Source organism: Cebus imitator, unplaced genomic scaffold, assembly GCF_001604975.1.
Source record: "Cebus imitator isolate Cc_AM_T3 unplaced genomic scaffold, Cebus_imitator-1.0 Scaffold191, whole genome shotgun sequence".
In the NCBI taxonomy this organism is placed as follows: domain Eukaryota; kingdom Metazoa; phylum Chordata; class Mammalia; order Primates; family Cebidae; genus Cebus; species Cebus imitator.
In genome coordinates this window covers 2,739,902-2,759,066 of record NW_016107506.1, presented here as the reverse complement: position 1 = coordinate 2,759,066, position 19,165 = coordinate 2,739,902, and the positions used below count along the sequence as shown (strand labels likewise).

The 19,165-nt window shown below is 33.4% G+C and overlaps 1 protein-coding gene across 35 annotated transcripts in view; it reads right to left on the bottom strand.

Annotated features, from left to right (window-relative positions):
- Nucleotides 1-19,165, bottom strand: part of MAP2 (microtubule associated protein 2) — a 303,522-nt gene that overhangs the window by 49,423 nt on the left and 234,934 nt on the right. For 20 of the 35 annotated variants that reach the window (XM_037745094.1, XM_037745072.1, XM_037745074.1 and 17 more), the window contains 2 exons: nucleotides 5,725-5,838; nucleotides 3,641-3,718 (listed from right to left, as the gene is read on the bottom strand). In XM_037745094.1, coding sequence (XP_037601022.1) covers nucleotides 3,641-3,718; nucleotides 5,725-5,838 — 192 coding nt within the window. Of the gene's footprint in view, nucleotides 1-3,640; nucleotides 3,719-5,724; nucleotides 5,839-13,322; nucleotides 13,356-19,165 lie in introns of all 35 variants that reach the window. The other 15 variants (XM_037745066.1, XM_037745079.1, XM_037745067.1 and 12 more) reach the window with 3 other exon arrangements.

The window sequence follows — 19,165 nt, the reverse complement described above, 5'->3', positions numbered from 1 at the left end:
AACTTACATTGTTCTCCACCATTTCCAAGCCCTTTCCATTCTGCCAGCTTTTGACTGAGGACTCCTCAGTCTGCTGACTGTTATTGCTGCCCCAGAATGACATAAAAAAAAAACTACTTTCAGATTAGCAATTATTAGGTCACCACATCCATGACACAGGAAAACACCACCCTAGAAATCAGGAGCAAATCTAAGAGGACAGAAAGAATCCTGGTTCTGTGTTCAAATTATTCCATACCTGCACAGGCTTCCAAATTCTAATAGCTCAGTCCAAATGACAACTATTATGATTAGGCCAAGAAGTAAAAGGAGGCTAATTTGAAAAAATCAAAACCAGTACAGCTTAGGTTTACTGTACCTTTACTAAGTGGGTTAGGTTTACAGCTTAGGTTTACTGTTCCATTACTAAGTGTGTAGCTTGTTTCATTTTTTTCTTCAAAACCCCTTGTAAATGTTTTCCAGAATAAGCACATGTCCTGGGAATTATTAATATTACATTAATTATAATAAATATTCATAAATGATAATAATTAACATCTTAAATTATTTTTAGTGGAAGCTTTCATGCTTTTCCTTTGGGAAAGAACAGCTTTAAAAAGCTTGATAATTAATAGAAAGAAAGTGTATCCTCAAAATCACTGAATACTTAATCTAACAGAAGAGCTTTCTTTCATTTGTATAAAAGGATCAGACTGCAGGAGTCACTGTACCCTCAGATTAAAATTGCTTTGAGGCTGTCAAGGAGGGTAAATAATCTCCTAGATAAGGCAAAAAAAAAAAAAAATGCACCTGCTCCCTTTCTGCCAGACCTGATATAAGCAATATATTGATGGAATTTGGGTTGGGCATTTACAAACTACTTGGTTTAAAAAATTGAACAGTTAAATCCTGTCTTGTGACTTGTCACTAATTTATTTTCTGACAAAACTAAACTTAAAAAAATACTTGTATATTACTTAAGTGTGGCTTAACATAAAAGAGAAGGAGTAGTTTGTCTAGACTACAAATCTTTCACATATTTAAGGTGAGAATATTTTCTGGCCTTTATAGAGGTAGAGTTTGTAAAATATATACATAAATTTTTCCTAAAACTCAAAAAACGGTTATACTTTTAAAAGCAAATAATCAGAACTTCAGACAATTTAATACTTAAAAAAGTTAAAAATACAAGTTTGGCTTGAAAATAACTTTGAATTACTTCGAATAGGAGGTTACTTGGTATTTTCCTTGAAACAGCTTGAAGAAAGTAATTCCAAAATGTAAGGGAACTCTGGAAAGTTGACACCTAAGTTACCAAAATGTGAAGGTGATTCTACATTTTATTTACTTATGTTTTCATTATATCCATCATATTACCCTGCAGGAAGCAGGCTGGGTGAATTCCCAGATGGATGGGAGGACTCTGCTTCTTCCCTTTCTGTTCCAAATCCCATATAGAGTAAGAAGATTAAATGACTTGACCTCAAGCAGACTTTTGGAGTAAACCTACACTGTCAACATCATATCCCTCTCTGGGTTAAGAGGATTCTCTGATGCTTGAAAAGCTTTAAGTAGGAGCTCAAAAACATGTTCCATGGCCTGAAGGAGGTATAATGGTCATGTCAGGCTTCCCCCTGCATTCAGGGTAAAATCTAGGCCACTGACCCCAGCTGACCGCTGATTACTCTCACACTTCTCTACTGCTCTACTCTTTCTCACTACCCATTAGCCATGGACCCCCTTCAGTTCCTGGGTCACTTCAACTTCTTGCTCACCTGAGTGCCCTTGTTATTTTTTCCATTTTTGTTTAGCCAACACTTCTTCCTCATGCTTCTGGTCTCAGCTACTTAGCCATCCCAATAAAATAAGGTTTCTCTTGTACTATTTTAAAGCTCCTTATTCTTTTCCTTTTCAATGCTAATCCACTTTGAAATTATTTGTAAGCTTATCTATTGGATTTCTGTTCTCCACTAGATAGTGTACTGTCTATCTATCTACCCATCTATCTATCTATCTATCTATCTATCTATCTATCTATCTATCTATTTGAGACAGAATCTCATTCTGTCACCCAGGCTGGAGTGCAATGGTGCCATCCTGGCTCACTGTAACCTCTACCTCCCTGGTTCAAGCGATTCTCCTGCCTCAGCCTACTGAGTAGCTGGTATTATAGGTGTGCACTATCATGCCAGGCTAATTTTTATATTTTTAGTAGAGATGGGCTTGCCTGCCTCAGCCTCCCAAAGTGCTGGGATAACAGACAATAACATACCCTTTAAAAGCAGGAATCATGTCTGTTTTGTTCACTGGTATATGCTCAGAATTTGAAGAGTACCTGGAACATTGTAAGTGCTCAATAAATAGATGCCCAGTGAATGGATAAACATAAGGTCAAAACAAAGTTTTCAAACCTATAAACTAAAAGATTAGATCACATTAACTAATAATCAGTGGCTGTTATACACTGATTATCCCCAAACTTTCTTTTATTCCTCAGAAAAACTTAGCTTGTTTAATATTACTTCAGGCAGTCAATTGAAAAAAAGGAGGTTCAATTTAAGAAAGAAAAATCTTGCTAAAATAAATTTAGGTTTATAAATCTGTGAAAAAATAAAATTATAATAGAGTTGATAATTTATGATTCAGTAATTCTAATTTTTGTATTTAGGAAGTCAAAAAATATTTTAAATGAACCTAATTACAAATGATAAAAAGACGTCTTTTAAAATAAATATTCTTTAGTCTTTAACACAGTAAAAATGAAAAATAAATGACTTAAACATATATAAAATAAATACTTTTAAAATTCTGGTTTTAATACATGAAAACTAAGTATTATTGAAACAACAATGGACCCTAGCTCTCTTCTGCCTTTTCCTGTAACTCTCAAACAATACACAAAAGTTAACTGGTCTAAGTTGGAGAACCAGTAATGGTTTCCTTTTAAGTGGTGCCTTTCATCTCAGATTCTGAATGAATATTCTTCAAAGGCATCTTTCTGTTTTATCAACGAGAACTGACATGACATTCCATGTTGAGTACGTTCATAAAAAGATCCATGGACAATAACATGTCTCAACAGGAAAGAAGTTATGAGCTCAGCTTCCAGTCCACTGCTCTCAATATCAGATTCATTCATTCACTTCTTCATTTATTCACTAATATTTATTAAATTTGCTGTGGGTCAGGCCCTGGGGAAGGCCTTGGAAATATAATAGTGAGGAAAACAGAGATAATTCCTGATACTTCCATAAGGAAGTGTTGATTTCATCAATAAATCTGACCCCTACTATTATAGGGATTACATTTATATTTATTTTAATTTGGTTCAGTCACTTACAAGGTAGAATTGTATCTTCCCTGTTAAAGTATTCTATCTTAAGTGAATGGGTTCTCTATAGTTTATTTATAGCAACCAAATACAAATTATTTTCCTTAATCAAGCAGATTTCTTTTTTATTTACCAAATTCCTCTACTTCTGCTTTTATATAAATAAGTGATTATTTATTTAAAGTCTTTGTTTCTTCTTCACTATTTGAAACAGATAGTTCCAAAGCTTGGTCACATACTAACCAATACCAAAGTCCCGAGCTTATTGACTGAAGTTTATTGTTCACCCTTTATCAGAAGACAAACCCTGAAAAGTCCAATAGGCCTTACCTTCCTCCACTGTGACAGTCTGTTCTGAGGCAGGTGATGGGGGTGGAGAAGGAGGCAGATTAGCTGTTTCTTCAGCTGCTAAAGATCAAACAATGGAAAAATGAGATGCAATAATTAATCCTTTCAGGCTGGTAGATGCGTAGGCAGCTCTGCCATTTGTAAAAAAGCCCTCTCTATAAAATTCAGAAAAAATAGTAAGCTGCCTTTGATTTATTTTTAGGCCCATTACCTGATTCATGTGTTTTTGAAAACCTAAAAAATAAGACAAACATTTGATATTTTCAAAAAAAAATCATTTTATCATCTCTAGAAAAACAGATTAGAGATACCTGCTAAAATTCCGTCATTAATCTCATTAATGTGTCTACCTGTTCAATTAATAAAATATTTCATTTTGGCCCTAATTTACCATATGAGAACACACACAGGCAGGCATTTTTAGTTTGGATTCAGCTACTGACAGAAAAAAATATTAGAACCCTCTATTGTTCAACTGCTCAATCTGGAAACATGTGTTATCTTGATCACTCATAGTTATTTTAAGGGACATATTTTTTAAACAACCTTTTGTCCACTGGGTCTAATTTCAAAACCCATCTTCTTTATGTATTCTCAGAAAAGGAAAAATAAGCTTTCACAGCCTGAGCCAACTTTCAGACAAAAACCATGCGCTGAGTAAACTTCTGGTCTTAGCATTACACATGAAGAGGATAAGAGCAAAAGGTTCTAAAGGATGTAATTCATTTACAGTTAACGTAAGTTGTGTTTTTCAAGACACTTAGATTCTTTGTGACCCCCTCATATGACAGTAAGAAATTTCAAAATGAACTGTTTCTCATTTAAGGTCAGTGGTTAAATCTATTTTAAAGATTAGAGGAATTTCAGTTTCATAAAGTAGTTAGTAGAGGCAGCTTTGTGATGACAGGTAACTTTTTATTTCCTTACCCAATGGGCTTCTGCATGGCATATTTTAAGATTTCAAATGTTAATTTAAATTGAGTTTTCTTTTCTTTTAAAGAAAAAAGTGAACAACAGTCTGAAGGTTAATGTTTTAGATTAGATAATTCTTTCCCTATATGTTTTAAGAGAAAAAATAGTCCTTAATAATAAAACAAAACCCACAGCACTAAAAATACTGAGTGTATTCTAAATTATTATTCTGGGAGGGCAGATTATTTTTATTACTTACTTTTTAATAGGCAATTAAAGGAATACTGATCAGAAAATCAAATATTACAGATATATTAGACTGTAAGAGAGGGAAATGGATATGTACTATTTTTAGGCCTTTAAAACCATACCTTTCTATGACTCAGGTGTATGTACCTGTGAAATAAATATATATATTGAATTTAAGAGAGTCTTCTTTCTTCTTGTATCTCTTCAGGAATATACATACACATCTATCTATCTATCTATCTATCTATCTATCTATCTATCTATCTATCTATCTATCTGGGGACGGCAAGGCTTTGGCTGAGAATATTTTCTATGGCAAGCATGTGTTACATGACTTGCTGGCCCTGGGAGGCATTTGTCTTGTTACCAAGGGAGAGAACAGCACTCTCAGTGCCCTTAGATGAACCAAGTGAAGCTCAGTACTTCATACAAGATAGAAAGTCAAGCATGATTATAACAAAGCTCTGGCTATAGGTTTTGTGTAGTCAGTTCAGGAAGACCTAAGCAAGGCTATAGTATAATCATTCACCAAAACCTATAAAGGGAAGTAATCATCTCTTATGAAAGTTTTAGTATATTATCCTTCTGGGTGGAGGTCATGAAATAATGCATTGGCTTTATTTTAATAACTATTTCTAGCGGTCTGGAAAGTGAAAAATTAAGGGTCACTTAGGAAAAAGTCTACCTGTAAGTTCACTACCCTAACTGAAGACTGTGCAAATACTATAACAAACCAGTGGAAAAAGATGAAAATAAGTCCTAACACACATCCAGTCAAGGGGTCTGATGAATGTTACATGTAAGGATGAAGTACAAGATATGGCCTATCTTTTGAACATGAAGACTTTATCGTGTGATCAGGATGCAACAGACACAGTCCCTGACCTGAGGGTCGTCTCATTTACCTAAAGGCAGAGCTGCAGTCTGGTCTTTATGCTGAGCTTCTTTCTCTTGTTCACCTTTCAGGACCGCTACAGCCTCAGCAGTGACTACTTGAACTATCCTTGCAGACACCTCCTCTGTAATAAACAGCAACAAAAGAAAATATAATGATGATAAGTCTTAAACAGGAAGCAAAGAGGAAAAGCAACCAAACAATATAGTAGATTAAAATTTCATTTTCTTCCCCCTAAAAAATACAACATAATTTTTTAATTGCAGAGAAAACATAAACATATACAAACAAAAAAGAAGAAAAGAAGTTGGCATTCTAGGAGATAAGCAAAGCAAAGCAAAATGAGCATAGAACTGAGAAAAATATACTTATATGGTATTTTAATATTTTTTGACTTAAATAACAGAAATTTATTTTCAACTCTGAAGTCCATGACATCTCTATTATAGGAAGAATGTTTGTATCCCCTGCCCCCAAAATCATCTGTTGAAATCCTAACATCCAATGTGAAGGTAATTGGTACTTTATTTTGTAAAAGCTGTTTACACAAATAGAAACAATTTAATCTCTTTATACCTAGTAAAACAAATTCAAGGAGAGATGATTCATTCTGCATTTAACTTAAATTTTTTTAAATTTTCTTATACTATTCTTAAAAATATAATTTATATAAGCTTGTGTTCTTGATTTAAAGAAATGCCATGTTTAAAATCTGGAAAAGATGTATATTTGTATATACCTCACAATGTATATTTGTAGTTAAATAGCATTATGCAGGATCAATGCAAATAAGATAAATTATAAAAAATCTGGAAAGATGAAGTTTTAATGAAATACATGGCAATGACATGTCAGATGGTTTCTTTCTAACGAACTACTATTTTTCTAGATAGCAGATGTTTTAAAGATCTTTAAATCCATATGACATGAACTCATCTTGTAAGTGCAACAGTTTCATTTTCTTTTTTAAAAAAGAGGGCTCATAATTAAAATGATCAGTCTGTGAGATGCCAAATAATTAGTTTTTAGCATCCTTATTATAATATTCTTTCTCTTAAGCAGAACAATGGAAGAAATAACAAGCACATAATCACAAAACTTTCTAACGGTCATGAGTGAATGACTAATAGAAACATATCAACTCTTTTAATGGCATGAATGAAGAAAACATACTCACTCTCAGACCTGCTCAGCTATCTGCCTATCTAAAATATATTACTGCAATTCTCCTGATTATAGCTGGAGGCTATACAACAAGTGATTAGCCACAATTGAGCAACATTTATCTATCTATCTGTCTATCTATCTATCTATCTATCTATCTATCTATCTATCTATCATCTATCTATCTATCTTTATCTGTCATCTATCTATCTAATCTATCATCTGTCTACCTACCCGACTGCTGGGTGGGATGTCACTGAACATTTTCTGAAAGGCTGTGCTCCTAAAGTGATATTTTTAATGGGAAAGAGTACACAAAAAGAGCTACAGAAAATTAAATTAGCTTTAAAGACAGTGCTTGTCCATCTAAATTGTTTAATAATGTTACAAAAAGAATTATTTTAGGTTTTGAAAATTGCCACTTATATATATTAATTTTTAAATGCAATTAAAGTATTTAAAAATCAGTAGAGGTAGGTAGCTTCTTCTAGCACCCCAGTGATTTATGGAAAACTGAGTGTAATAAAGAGGTGGAACAATCATGGCACATATTGGGATATATATAGGACCTTTGTGTCTTCTGGATCATTCCTGCATGTATGCAAGCTGTAGCATCTTCCTATGGCATTTAGTACATCTCACACGGAATTGTGCTGGTTCACATGGCTTATCTCCCATACTATGTAAAGATGTAAGGTTTCCAAAGTCAAGGACTCTGTTCTGTCATTGTCGCAATTCTAACTTTTAAGTTCAGGGGTACATGTGCAGCTTTGTTACACAGGCAAACTTCTGTCATGGGGTCTTGTTGTACAGATTATTTTATCACCCAGGTTTTAAGCCTAGTACCCATTAGTTATTTTTCCTGATCCTCTCCCTACTCCCATTCTCCACCTTACAATGGGCTCCAGTGTGTGTTGTTCCCCTTGAAGTTGATGTGTCCGTATGTTCTCATCATTTAGCTACCACTTAGAAGTGAGAACATGCAGTATTTGGCCTTCTGTTCCTGTGTTGGTTTGCTAAGAATAATGGCCTCCAGCTCCATCCATGCTCCGGTAAAAGACATGATCTTGCTGTTTTTTATGGCTGCATAGTATTCCATGGTATACATGTACCACATTTTCTTTATCTAGTCTATCCTTTATGGGCATTTAGGTTGATTCCTGTCTTTTCTATTGTGAATAGTGTTTCAATGCACAATTCTTGAAGCTTCTCTTATTAAGCTTTACCCAGATTGGATGCTTAACAGGATTTTTTTTTGACAGAATGAAAAATTAAAATGAAAGGTTTTATTTATAATATTTATAAAAATTCAGAAAGAATTCATGCTTGTTACTACATTTAGTAACCTTAAAAACGTCCCATAATGGAATTAGAGCTCATGAATAAGTTAATTTTATTTTTGTACATGTTTAACCAAAAGTTGTAAAAAAGTAATTTAACCTGATTTGGGGAGAATTGGTAAATTTTTTTCTTTGAAGGAATTTAAGAGATTTCGAGAAATGCTATTTTAGCACAGTCAAATGGGCTGTTGGATTAACTAACATATTATCTTTGAGATTTTTTAGAGCATAATATTGTTAAACTTTTAAAAATATGACATAACATATTTTATAATACAAATTTCACAGTGAATTTAAGATTGTTCTGGGAATTTCAGTTGGTCCAATTAATTTAAAATCTTCCTCTAACTAATGGCTGTCATCAGCAAAAAGGGCAGCATTCTTGAGGAAGGGAGATGATGTTCTCCCATTGGAAGCCTCATCAGCAGATCTACTGGGTGAGCTTCATCCTTACAGAATGGCTCCTGGGACAGGAGCAAATTCACTCAGGGTTTTTGTAAAGATCAGGGCAGATTAATGGTAAATGTTCCAAACAAACTCAGGAGACAAGGAAAGACAGTCACAAAATCAGACCTACAGAAATATAAATGTAATGGTTATGATGTATGTGATTATATATGTAATTTCTTCATTGATTCTACATTTGTCTATTAAGTCCCCCTCTCCATCTATTCAACCATCATCCATCCAGTCTTTCTATATATTTAGGGGATTACTGATTGCTGTTTTTTACAGCAAACATCAGAGGGAATCTCACAGACTTTAATTCAGAAAAATGTGGGTACAAACTCCAGCATTGCTGCTTTCTAATTATTTCATACTATGAAGTGTACTCAATCTCATATTGCTTCGATGCCTTATTTATAAAATGGAAATAATTTTAGTACCTGTCTCAGAGGTTGTTGTGGCGACTCAATTACATAATTACATAACAGGCCTGGCACATAATTATATAACAGGCATGGAATACAAATAAAATGAAAACTTCCAGATAGTCCTTCACTGAGGCATTTTTTTTTTTTTTAGACGGAGTTTCACTCTTGTTACCCAGGCTGGAGTGCAATGGCGCAATCTCGGCTCACCGCAGCCTCTGCCTCCTGGGTTCAAGCAATTCTTCTGCCTCAGTCTCCTGAGTAGCTGGGACTACAGGCGACGTCACCATGCCCAGCTAATTTTTTTTGTATTTTTAGTAGAGACGGGGCTTCACCTTGTTGACCAGGATGGTCTCGATCTCTTGACCTCGTGATCCACCCGCCTCAGCCAAGGCATCTTTATTTTCCCCTAGTCATGTATTTTTCTGAGTCTTCTACTTTAACATTTCTACCTTAAAGAAAGAGCAACAGTGATATGCACTAAAGGTCTGCCCAACTAGGCTATTGTTATTATAACCATCTGATAATATAGTCCAATATCACTGATATTGATGGCTATGGTTGATGGGCAAGGGAAGTATTTTTTTCCAAGGCAAAGCTATGAGAGAAGTAAATATTATCTTTGTTATTTATTTTCTGGCTTCACACCCAGTTTCCTGGATGCACAGGTCCTGGGATACCATCTGGTCAAGATTCTGTCCAGCAAGTCCCAATTCAGGACTATTCTAGACAGTGCTCTAAAAGGTATGATAATCCTGTCTAATCCTGAAGACAATCTGTGACATGAAAAATTCTCTTTGAAGTAAGAGATTAGACTACATGTTAATTTTTCGTTGCTTACTTTTTCTACCTGCTATTCCCTTTTCTACTTTCTATTCTTTTTTCTTGCTTTTTCTTCCAAACGTATGTGTAAATTTATAAACAGGACTTAGTTGTTTAGAAGATTAAAGATGAATCTAGATTACACACAAAGTAAGGAATTATTATTCATTATATTAATTGAAAGGTAACATTGATATTCATAGCTAAAACATTAAACAAACATAAAACTGCTTATTGTAATCTGATATTTTGAAAGTCTCAATTATCTTTCTTTTAAACTTCTAAAATGTTCTGTCGCTGGACATTTTTTAGTTTATGTTAGAAATTTTCTTAGTTAAGAAGTGTATATGATATGTTTTCTTATTCTTTCTCTTGAGAATGTTCCATTCTCTCTTTTGTAAATGAATGTCAGGGTTTCAATGTAATTAACAGTAGTTGTTGCATTGCAGTAAGATCCTTACATTAGTACTTGAAAGTTAATTTATTATTATCAGTAGAGTCAATATAATGAGATAAGTTCTATAAGTAATAAAAAATCTTATTATATGCCTGTAAAGTCATGTCATGGCTATGCAAAATGAATGGCAACTTGGATCTGACAGCAAGTCAATTAGAGGGAAAACATTGAAAAGGAACCTCTCTAAATAAAATTCATCTCATAATTTCTAAAAATGTTATTGGTTAAAGGCTGATTAGAATAAAGGATTTAAGTATTTAATCCAGGGAACAGAGCAATAGGTGATAGCAGATCATCACCATACAGGTAAACACCTGAAGATGAAATGTGAAGTCTGCCTTGAAAACTTTTCCTGGGCAACAAAGATGGGGTTAGTATTTAGAAAAGAGTATTAAAGCAGTCCTTCCTAGATAAATTAAAATCTGGAAAGAAATAATATCTTTTCTTGGTATTAAGGAAATATATTGGTGGAAACACATAGAGGAGATTAATAGATATGAGAAACTAATTGAGAAATGCTGTCATCCACAGAAAACAATTTGATAAAATCCAAACAGCATCATGCTAAGTTATTTACGCTTCACCTAACTAATGAATAGACATCATACTGTTATACGAGCTTATTAAACAAGTTGCTACAGTAGGCGCTTTCATTTCTTGTCGATGCTATTTAATGCACGTATTTACACATTGTCCAGATGGGAAAACCGACAAAATAATGGATAAAGATACACTTGTCCCATTTAGACATTGTTATGATTTACATCAGTATAAGTATTTTATATGAAAGTAGGTTCTAGTGTCAGAAAACCTGGGATCAAATTCTGTCTCCATCTCATATTAGCCAAAAGACCTTGGTTAATTGACACTCTCTCTAACATCTTCAGATTCCCCATCTGTAAAGTGGGAATAAAAGTTGTATTCATCTTTTGGTGTGTTGTAACAATTAAGTAAAATTATATAAATCAAGTGCTTATTTAAATTAGGTACCACGGTTTTAATCACTCTTGATGTCCTGTTATGAAGTCTATGAACATCATTTGATTGACAAAATGTAGGTAAGACCTGTAAGTTTTTGTCAGATGTTGAGACGATTCTGTCATTTTTCCCAATGAGTACCTCTTTGCCTAAATGTTGGGCCACTATTGTGAGCCTGACAGACAATACATCAGGCTCCTGACACTTACTATTTGAACTCAAAGGCATGTAAGGTAAATTTTGCTCTACTGTCATATCGTATTACTCAGCATTTATAGCCATCATGACTCTCTGTTTTTTCCCATAATGCCGATTCATGCTGCATCACTGCCATGTTCTTCTGGTCACACTATTTACCACAACAAATTTTTTAACCTCTGGCCTTGCTTTTAGCACATTTTTAAAGTTACTTTCTTGTATTTATCTATCAATATTGCTTGGTTGATTAATAATAACAGCAATGAAGATGAAACTTTTTCAATAACCCTGGAAGTTTCAACTTGTTTCTGAGTGATACATAACATTGCTGGTAGACCCGTAAGTTTGATTTTGAATTCGTACCCTGTGGTTTATCAGCAGAACCAGCTATGATTCCTTGAATGTGCAAAGGTTCACAAATTAGGCTGTGAACAAAAAAACCCAAGCACCTTGACATATGCTTGAGAACATGTTTTTGTTGATTTCTTTTAGGTTGTTAAGAGAGACGTAAGAGACAGTGGCTGTAAATTCAACCATATGGAATATAAAAGCCTGCAAATGTTTTAAGAATTTTCGGTACAATAATGTTGTGTTCAAAGAAAATGACAAATAAGCTTACCGTACACTTGTGGAAGAAGGAAAACAAAACAATTTTAGACAGAATGCTCCTGTCAAGAAAAGGTTTTTCTCAGTAGGGTACAGAATGGTTGTCTAGGAAACCGATGCTAATTGCTGCTGCTGATGGAAACTAATCAACAAGGAAAGCACTGTGTAGTTCGAAGCACTCAGCTAAACAAAGACCCTAAACAAATTCATAAAAATAGGGAAAGAAGAAAAGTTCTTTGCTTCTACTCCTTGCTTAATCTGGAGAGTAAATGGTTCCTCTGAAACTATTTCCTGTAATCAACTGATGATGAAGGAAATTAAAAGAGCAAATTGTTGGGCTTTTGTTTGTTTGTTTCCCTGGCACCTTTGCATTAATTAGAGGCCAGCATTGGCATGTCTCACCCTAGACAGACTTCTATTAATCTCAGGGGTCACAATGGCCAACATTGCAGCTACAGATCTTTGCCTACCAGCTTTTTCTTCCAGAGATTTCTCCTAAACATTTAGTGATTAAAACAAGGATCAATTTTGATTATGGGTAAAAATGCATTTGAGGTGATGTTAGTTACAAAGACAAATGCATTTAACATAAAGCAATTACGATGGCATAAAAGTCGGTTCTGATGGGTACTTAAATTTAAGAGAATTTATTTTGCACCTGCTATAGACAATGGAGCTATTCTTAGTCATTAGGGAGAACAGAAAGATGAGTAAGATATGATTTTCCCACATTTAAATTGTGTTTAAATGGGGGCAATCTTGTTGAAAGAAATGTTTTGTTTTTCTTCGTTAAGATTTACTAGTAGTGGCCACAAATTTTGACTGATCCTGCCACAGTCACTGATATGGTCCTCTTCTGACATGGATTTACAAATTGGTAGACTAGGATTGTGAGTACAGTGTGTAATTATGGGAGAATTTTCCCTTTCTTGCTCTTTTTTTCTCTACCTCCACTTACATGCTCAAACCCATAATCTTGTTTAGATTACACCTTAATGTACTCAAATGAAGTCTTTAGAGTTTAATAGAACTGGCCTAGAATTTAAATTTGATCAAGGAGGAAAATGTAGTAAATTAATACAGTTATCAGTGAAAGGATATTATAGGTTAAAGACACTACATTATGGAGTCAAAAGTAATTAGAAAAGGTCAAATCATAAATAGTACCTATTGGAAAATTTTGCTTCTAATTTTAAGTGTCCAGCTGAAAGTAGGGAAACAAAAAACACATTTAAGCAGAAGAAATACAGTAAGCCAATATAGTTACAATTTATCTTTATATTTATCATGTTCTAGTTAAAGTTTTCTGCTACTGGTGGTATTGGGGGTGTCCAATGGAGTAATATATGGATGTTTATGTTGTCTGGGGCCCATATATTATGCATTTACTAATTAACTAAGGTTGTAATATTTTATCAATCTTAACTTGAGAAAGAGAAATTTCTAGAGAGGTTTGCTCCCCTGAAGTTTTCAAATAGCTTTAACACCAATAAATTGAATACAATCATTAAGGCACTGAGGGAATTGACAGTACGTTTGGAACTTTGAAATGTTCTTGTCAAACAATTATACTACTCTTTGTAGACTTGGGGAAATTGGATTATATTCTCTTCTTCATTAAGTCTTAAAATACATCACATTGCTAAAAGAATGTAGCATGAGACATTTTAAATAATATTAGTTGGAAAATAAAATATCAATAAAACAAAGAGACCTTGAATAAATCCACCCTGAGAAAGAGTAACTGTGAGATAAACAAAATATATAGTGTGTGTGTAGAAAAACAATAGTGTGTGTGTGTGTGTGTGTGTGTGTGTGTGTGTGTGTGTGTTTAGGCATGTGCCAGTACTCATGCACACAAAAGTCTGTCCATACTTTTAAAGTCTCAACTAGAGTTCATGTCCTCTTAGGGACATGGATGAAGGTGGAAACCGTCATTCTCAGCAAACTGACACAAGAACAGAAAACCAAACACTACATGTTCTCACTCATAAGTGGGTGTTGAACAATGAGGACACATACACACAGGGAGGGGAACATCAAATGCAGGGGCTAGTTGGGGAGTCGGGGGGCCAGGGAAGGGATAGCAGGGAATGGGGGGATTGGGGAGGGCTAACATTAGGAGAAATACCTAATATAGATGACGGGGGATGGATGCAGCAAACAACCATGGCATGAGTATACCTATGTAACAAACCTGCAATGTTCATACATGTACCCCAGAACTTAAAGTATAATAATAATAAACAAAGCCTCATCTGTAAGTGGATACCTCACAGATCTTGGGCACAGGAACAAGGCTAGGGTTTCTTAAGGAGAAATCCATGGTTCTATAGTTGCAAAACATAGGAATGCCAATACTGGCCAGAGACAGAGGATATGATGGAAAAAAAATTCTAGATTCTAAAAAGATGTCATTGGAATGAACTTTTGAAATTAAGTTCTCTATATACCAAAAATAGTCTTTACTAGTTACCTCTGTAAACAAAGATCTTCTAGGTGAAACTATATCTGTTACAATAAAATGGTAAAGATCAGCAGCTTAGCTAACTTTTGTTTGATCCTTCTATCTCATCCCCAACATAACAGCAAATCTTTGGAGGCCTTGTGACCTAGATGCATATGGAATTTAGGAACCACGTGATGGGAAAAATCACTTTGTTCCAAATACATTGTAAGGTACACCCAACTGTCACATGGTAAAACCAACATGAGTTCTGCATAATTAGATTTTGCTTCAACCTCCTTCCTATCCTATCATGTTTCTAAGAAGTTGCAAATAGCAGCAATCAACAACCTTATCTGCTTTCTTCTGAACAAGTTTCTCATTAACTATTAATGTTGTAAATAAGTTATTGTTCGTTTCCTATACCTGCATATTTTATTTTTGTCATTGTATCTACATAAAATATTGTCCATAAAGATTCTCTTCACACTAGCACCTGAAGTGACTTGGCAGGCTTTAAGTCAATATTAAATAGACGTGGTATTTCTTTATAATATTCAAATCATAACTGAATATATAATCAGATAATCATGTTCAATAATCTTATGAGGGGAGGAACAGTGAAATCAATTACACTATGAACTTCTGAAAACTGAAATACCTATTTTTTTTTTAAAAAAAGGAAAATACAAAGAAAGTAAAGTAAATCTGAACTATCCTTCTATTATTCTTTCTTTAATAATACTGTTAAATAAAAGCTCAGCCACAATACAAGAAAAGGGATGCACCTTCACTGGAAAAAATCTAAATGTGTAATATTGATGATAGTTAAAATACTTTTTGCCAGACCCCTAAGAAGCAAAATCAAGAGACTTTGCAAATCTTCTTTTTACAGCAAGAAGTGTAAGGCGAATGCCATAGTTGTATTTTGATGCTACTATGATAGCAAAAAGCAAATACTTTAATAGAATTTTAAAATTTCTTCATGTGAAAAATATTCTAGAATAAAAATGATTTCTTTTATGTTCTGTATTGATGAATGCATCTCATGGAAAATATTATTAAATACATTTCTCAATTTTATTTTTTCACTATGTAAGACAAATAAAAAACAAATAATAATTTCAAAGGTACCTTGAGAAATTTTCAAATAACATACAAATCTTCAGAAAATATCTCTGGGAGATTTGTTGAAATAAAATTTTACATTGATGATTTTACTTCAATGTTGTTTACGTCAATTTCTATAACTGCATCCCTCAACTGTATTGCTTCTCATTGATACCAAGCACACCTCTGGGGATATTTTCAGAATGTGAGTGCTATCTCTATTATACCTATTATAGCCAAAGAACTCACTCTTTACTTGAAGACAATGAAGCTTTATATCAGAAAGTAAATGATATCTAGAAGCATAAAACTGTAACTTGTTATGGTAATAGCTCTGGTTGTCCTATTGTAGGAACCCAGCAGAAAGAGAAAGGTAGATAAAATTTGATGGGGTGGTCAAGTGGAGAAAAATGTAAGAACAGGATGCTATCTAGGTAGGTAGGCTGATATGGGGCAAGGAAATTAAGCTTTGTAATGGAATTTGCAGTAGGAGTTTAGGCATAGGAGCATATGCCTGCTGACAACTTAAAGAAAATGAAGAGATGGGATTGGGGAAACCAACAGAAAAGTGCTGAAGTAATGTTTTATTTACTTCCTAATACTGCATAGGGCTGGTCCTAGGTAGGCAGATATTACTATACCTGTACAACAGTCTACAAAGACAGAGCTTCATTTGCATTGAAAAATCACAATCCTATGAAATAGATACATGGGGCTTGCTGAGGAGACGAAAAATCAGATTTCATTAAAAGGTCCTGAAATTTTTAGGAAAATATCACAATGAAATTCAATTTACTATGACAATATGTGAAAAACATATTATTTTCTTCCTAACATACAAGGAAAATTTCTAAATCAGGACTTGTACCTTTGTTTTTCAAAATGAAATTACAATTTCAGTATTTCATATATTTCATTAAAAGGTCCTGAAATTTTTAGGAAAATATCACAATGAAATTCAATTTACTATGATAATATGTGAAAAACATATTATTTTCTTCCTAACATACAAGGAAAATTTCTAAATCAGGACTTGTACCTTTGTTTTTCAAAATGAAATTACAATTTCAGTATTTCATGATTATGAAGCAGTTGACCAATTCTTGGTTCTCAGAATATGCCTAAAAATAGCTTGGTTTCTCAGATTCCTTTCCTTTCCCCTTGCTAGTTTCATTTTTCTCCCTACTTTTACAGAGACCCCCACCCCCACCAAAAATATTTTATGTGAGTTTGTAATTTGGGTTTACTTTCTTAAAAAAAATTTTGTAAAAGTAAAAACTCTCATGAAACTAGAGAACTTTGTTGTTTTGCTCTTTTTCTTGGACAGTTCTGAAATGGAACATGAAACAAAGAGGCAAGAATGATATGATCTGAAAGCAACTAGAAGGTGATCAAAAGCTATAGGAAGAGAAGTATGATTTTAATGTAATCATTATGGTAATTAGTGTCTTACCTGAAATTTTATAGCATAAGATAAAAGAAATACCTCAACATTTTAAATAGAGTTTAGAGTATCCAGAATACTATTTTAAAAGCAAATTTCCTATATTCATTTTCCCACAGAACTGATAGATAAAAGCACTTTCTAATTAAATACTGTAGTTTTTCCACATTTAGTTGTATCAAATAATACAGGAAAAAGTTGAAACTTATCATTATTCAAGCCTCAGGAGACTCAGGCATTTCTAGTTAGAATTGAATAAATGCTCAATATTTTAAAATTTACTTTAAAAATAAGTATAATTTGGGGGAGTTTTTTTTTCTTCACATCAAAAATTAAATTCAAACTTATCTAGTAATTCCATCATGAGATGATAAATTATCAGTTAGAGTAATTTAAGTTCACCCTTTAGAGTGAAATCCAACTAGAAAGGAAACATGTGTCACCAAAATAGCCAACTCCTTGAGCAGTATTTCTGATGTTGTATTAGGATCATATGTGCAAGCTAAATGTGGTCTGCAGAGCCTCACATAACATATTGTTCTTCAGGATGGCAGATATTTACATGAGAGCTGGGGACTACCGTTATTCCAACTGAATGAACTTCCTCTCTTAAAATGTGACTTTTGTTAAGTGGCTACTGTATTTGCTTCAGACTCAATTATTTGTTTCTTTTTATAGCAACCAGGACTTACAAAGATTTAGATGAGAACTGGCCTGGAGAAAATAAATATCTTAGATGCGTTGTGATCAACATCAAGTTAGTGTAATATTTGGAGAAAAAGCCATTTTTCCCATGCCAGCATTTGTGTTCAGTAAAGTTCAAAGGAAAGAGAGTTTTTTCCCAATATTTTTAATGCTTTAGTCACACATCTCTATTTTTCAAGCTGATAAGAAAAACAACCAAAGTCAGCTTTTAAAGAAAGACATAAATAAACATGGGCTGAAGATGCAAAATGCAATAAGGAGAAAAAGTATCCAGTGAATTGATTTATTTTTTAAAGAGCTTATAAAAGTAAATTAATAATTATTATTACTACTATTAGCTTCCTCCTTGTAGAATAACTTTACTAAATACTGAAATACTCAATGCTTAGACTTAGAAAATGTAAATGGGAACATTTTTGTCCAAAAATATCAAAAGGAAAAGAAAATTATGGATCACAAGAAGCTTTTCTTTAAGTGAAAAATGAAAACTAAAGAAAATGAAATGAAAGCATTATATTTGACTGAAATCACGAGTTTCCTAAAGTTAATGTATAAATTTCCCTATTAATTTGATATAGAAATGTTGTTTACCATCTAAGAACTTATCATTTGCAAATAACTTTATAGACTCAAAGATGCAATAGAGAAAATAAAGGGCATTGCTGACATTTCGTTTTTAAAAATAGGATATATAACATCTTTCCAAGACCACACTGGTATACTCCTTTAAAGGAGGTGCATATTAAATCAATGACTTAGAATATCCAAGTGCTTTAAGATTTAGATTGCCCATTTGTCAGAAATGAGATTTACTTGAGCTCCTGACCTAGAATAGTGAAGCAATCCTTATTTATAGTCAGAGGATTAAAAAGGACATGCATTAGAGAGTTCCATTTACAGGATATTTCGGTGGCATTTTCAACTCAAGCCAATTATTATGCTAGACTCAGTTCTGCAGAAATGAACATGAAAAGTTTTTCTATATCTATGTATTTCTTAACCATTAAATTATCTTTTAGAAAGTTCATTTACTAGACTTTTCATATGATTTTCAGCTCAGTAATTTTCATCATCAAGTCACATCTTCAGTAAAGATACATTTTCTTTACTCCCAACTCTCAATCCCAGTTTCAGAACAAGTCAAGTCTTCCACTATATGCTTTCACAACAGTATTTTGGAATTCCTACTTAATTTGTTTCTGTCCTAACCGAAAGTTCTAAAGTCCTTACTTTGAATCCAGACTTTTTTTTATACTTTCTTAATTTACGTCTTCATTTTCAATTTTCCTTTTTTTTTTTTTTTTTTTTT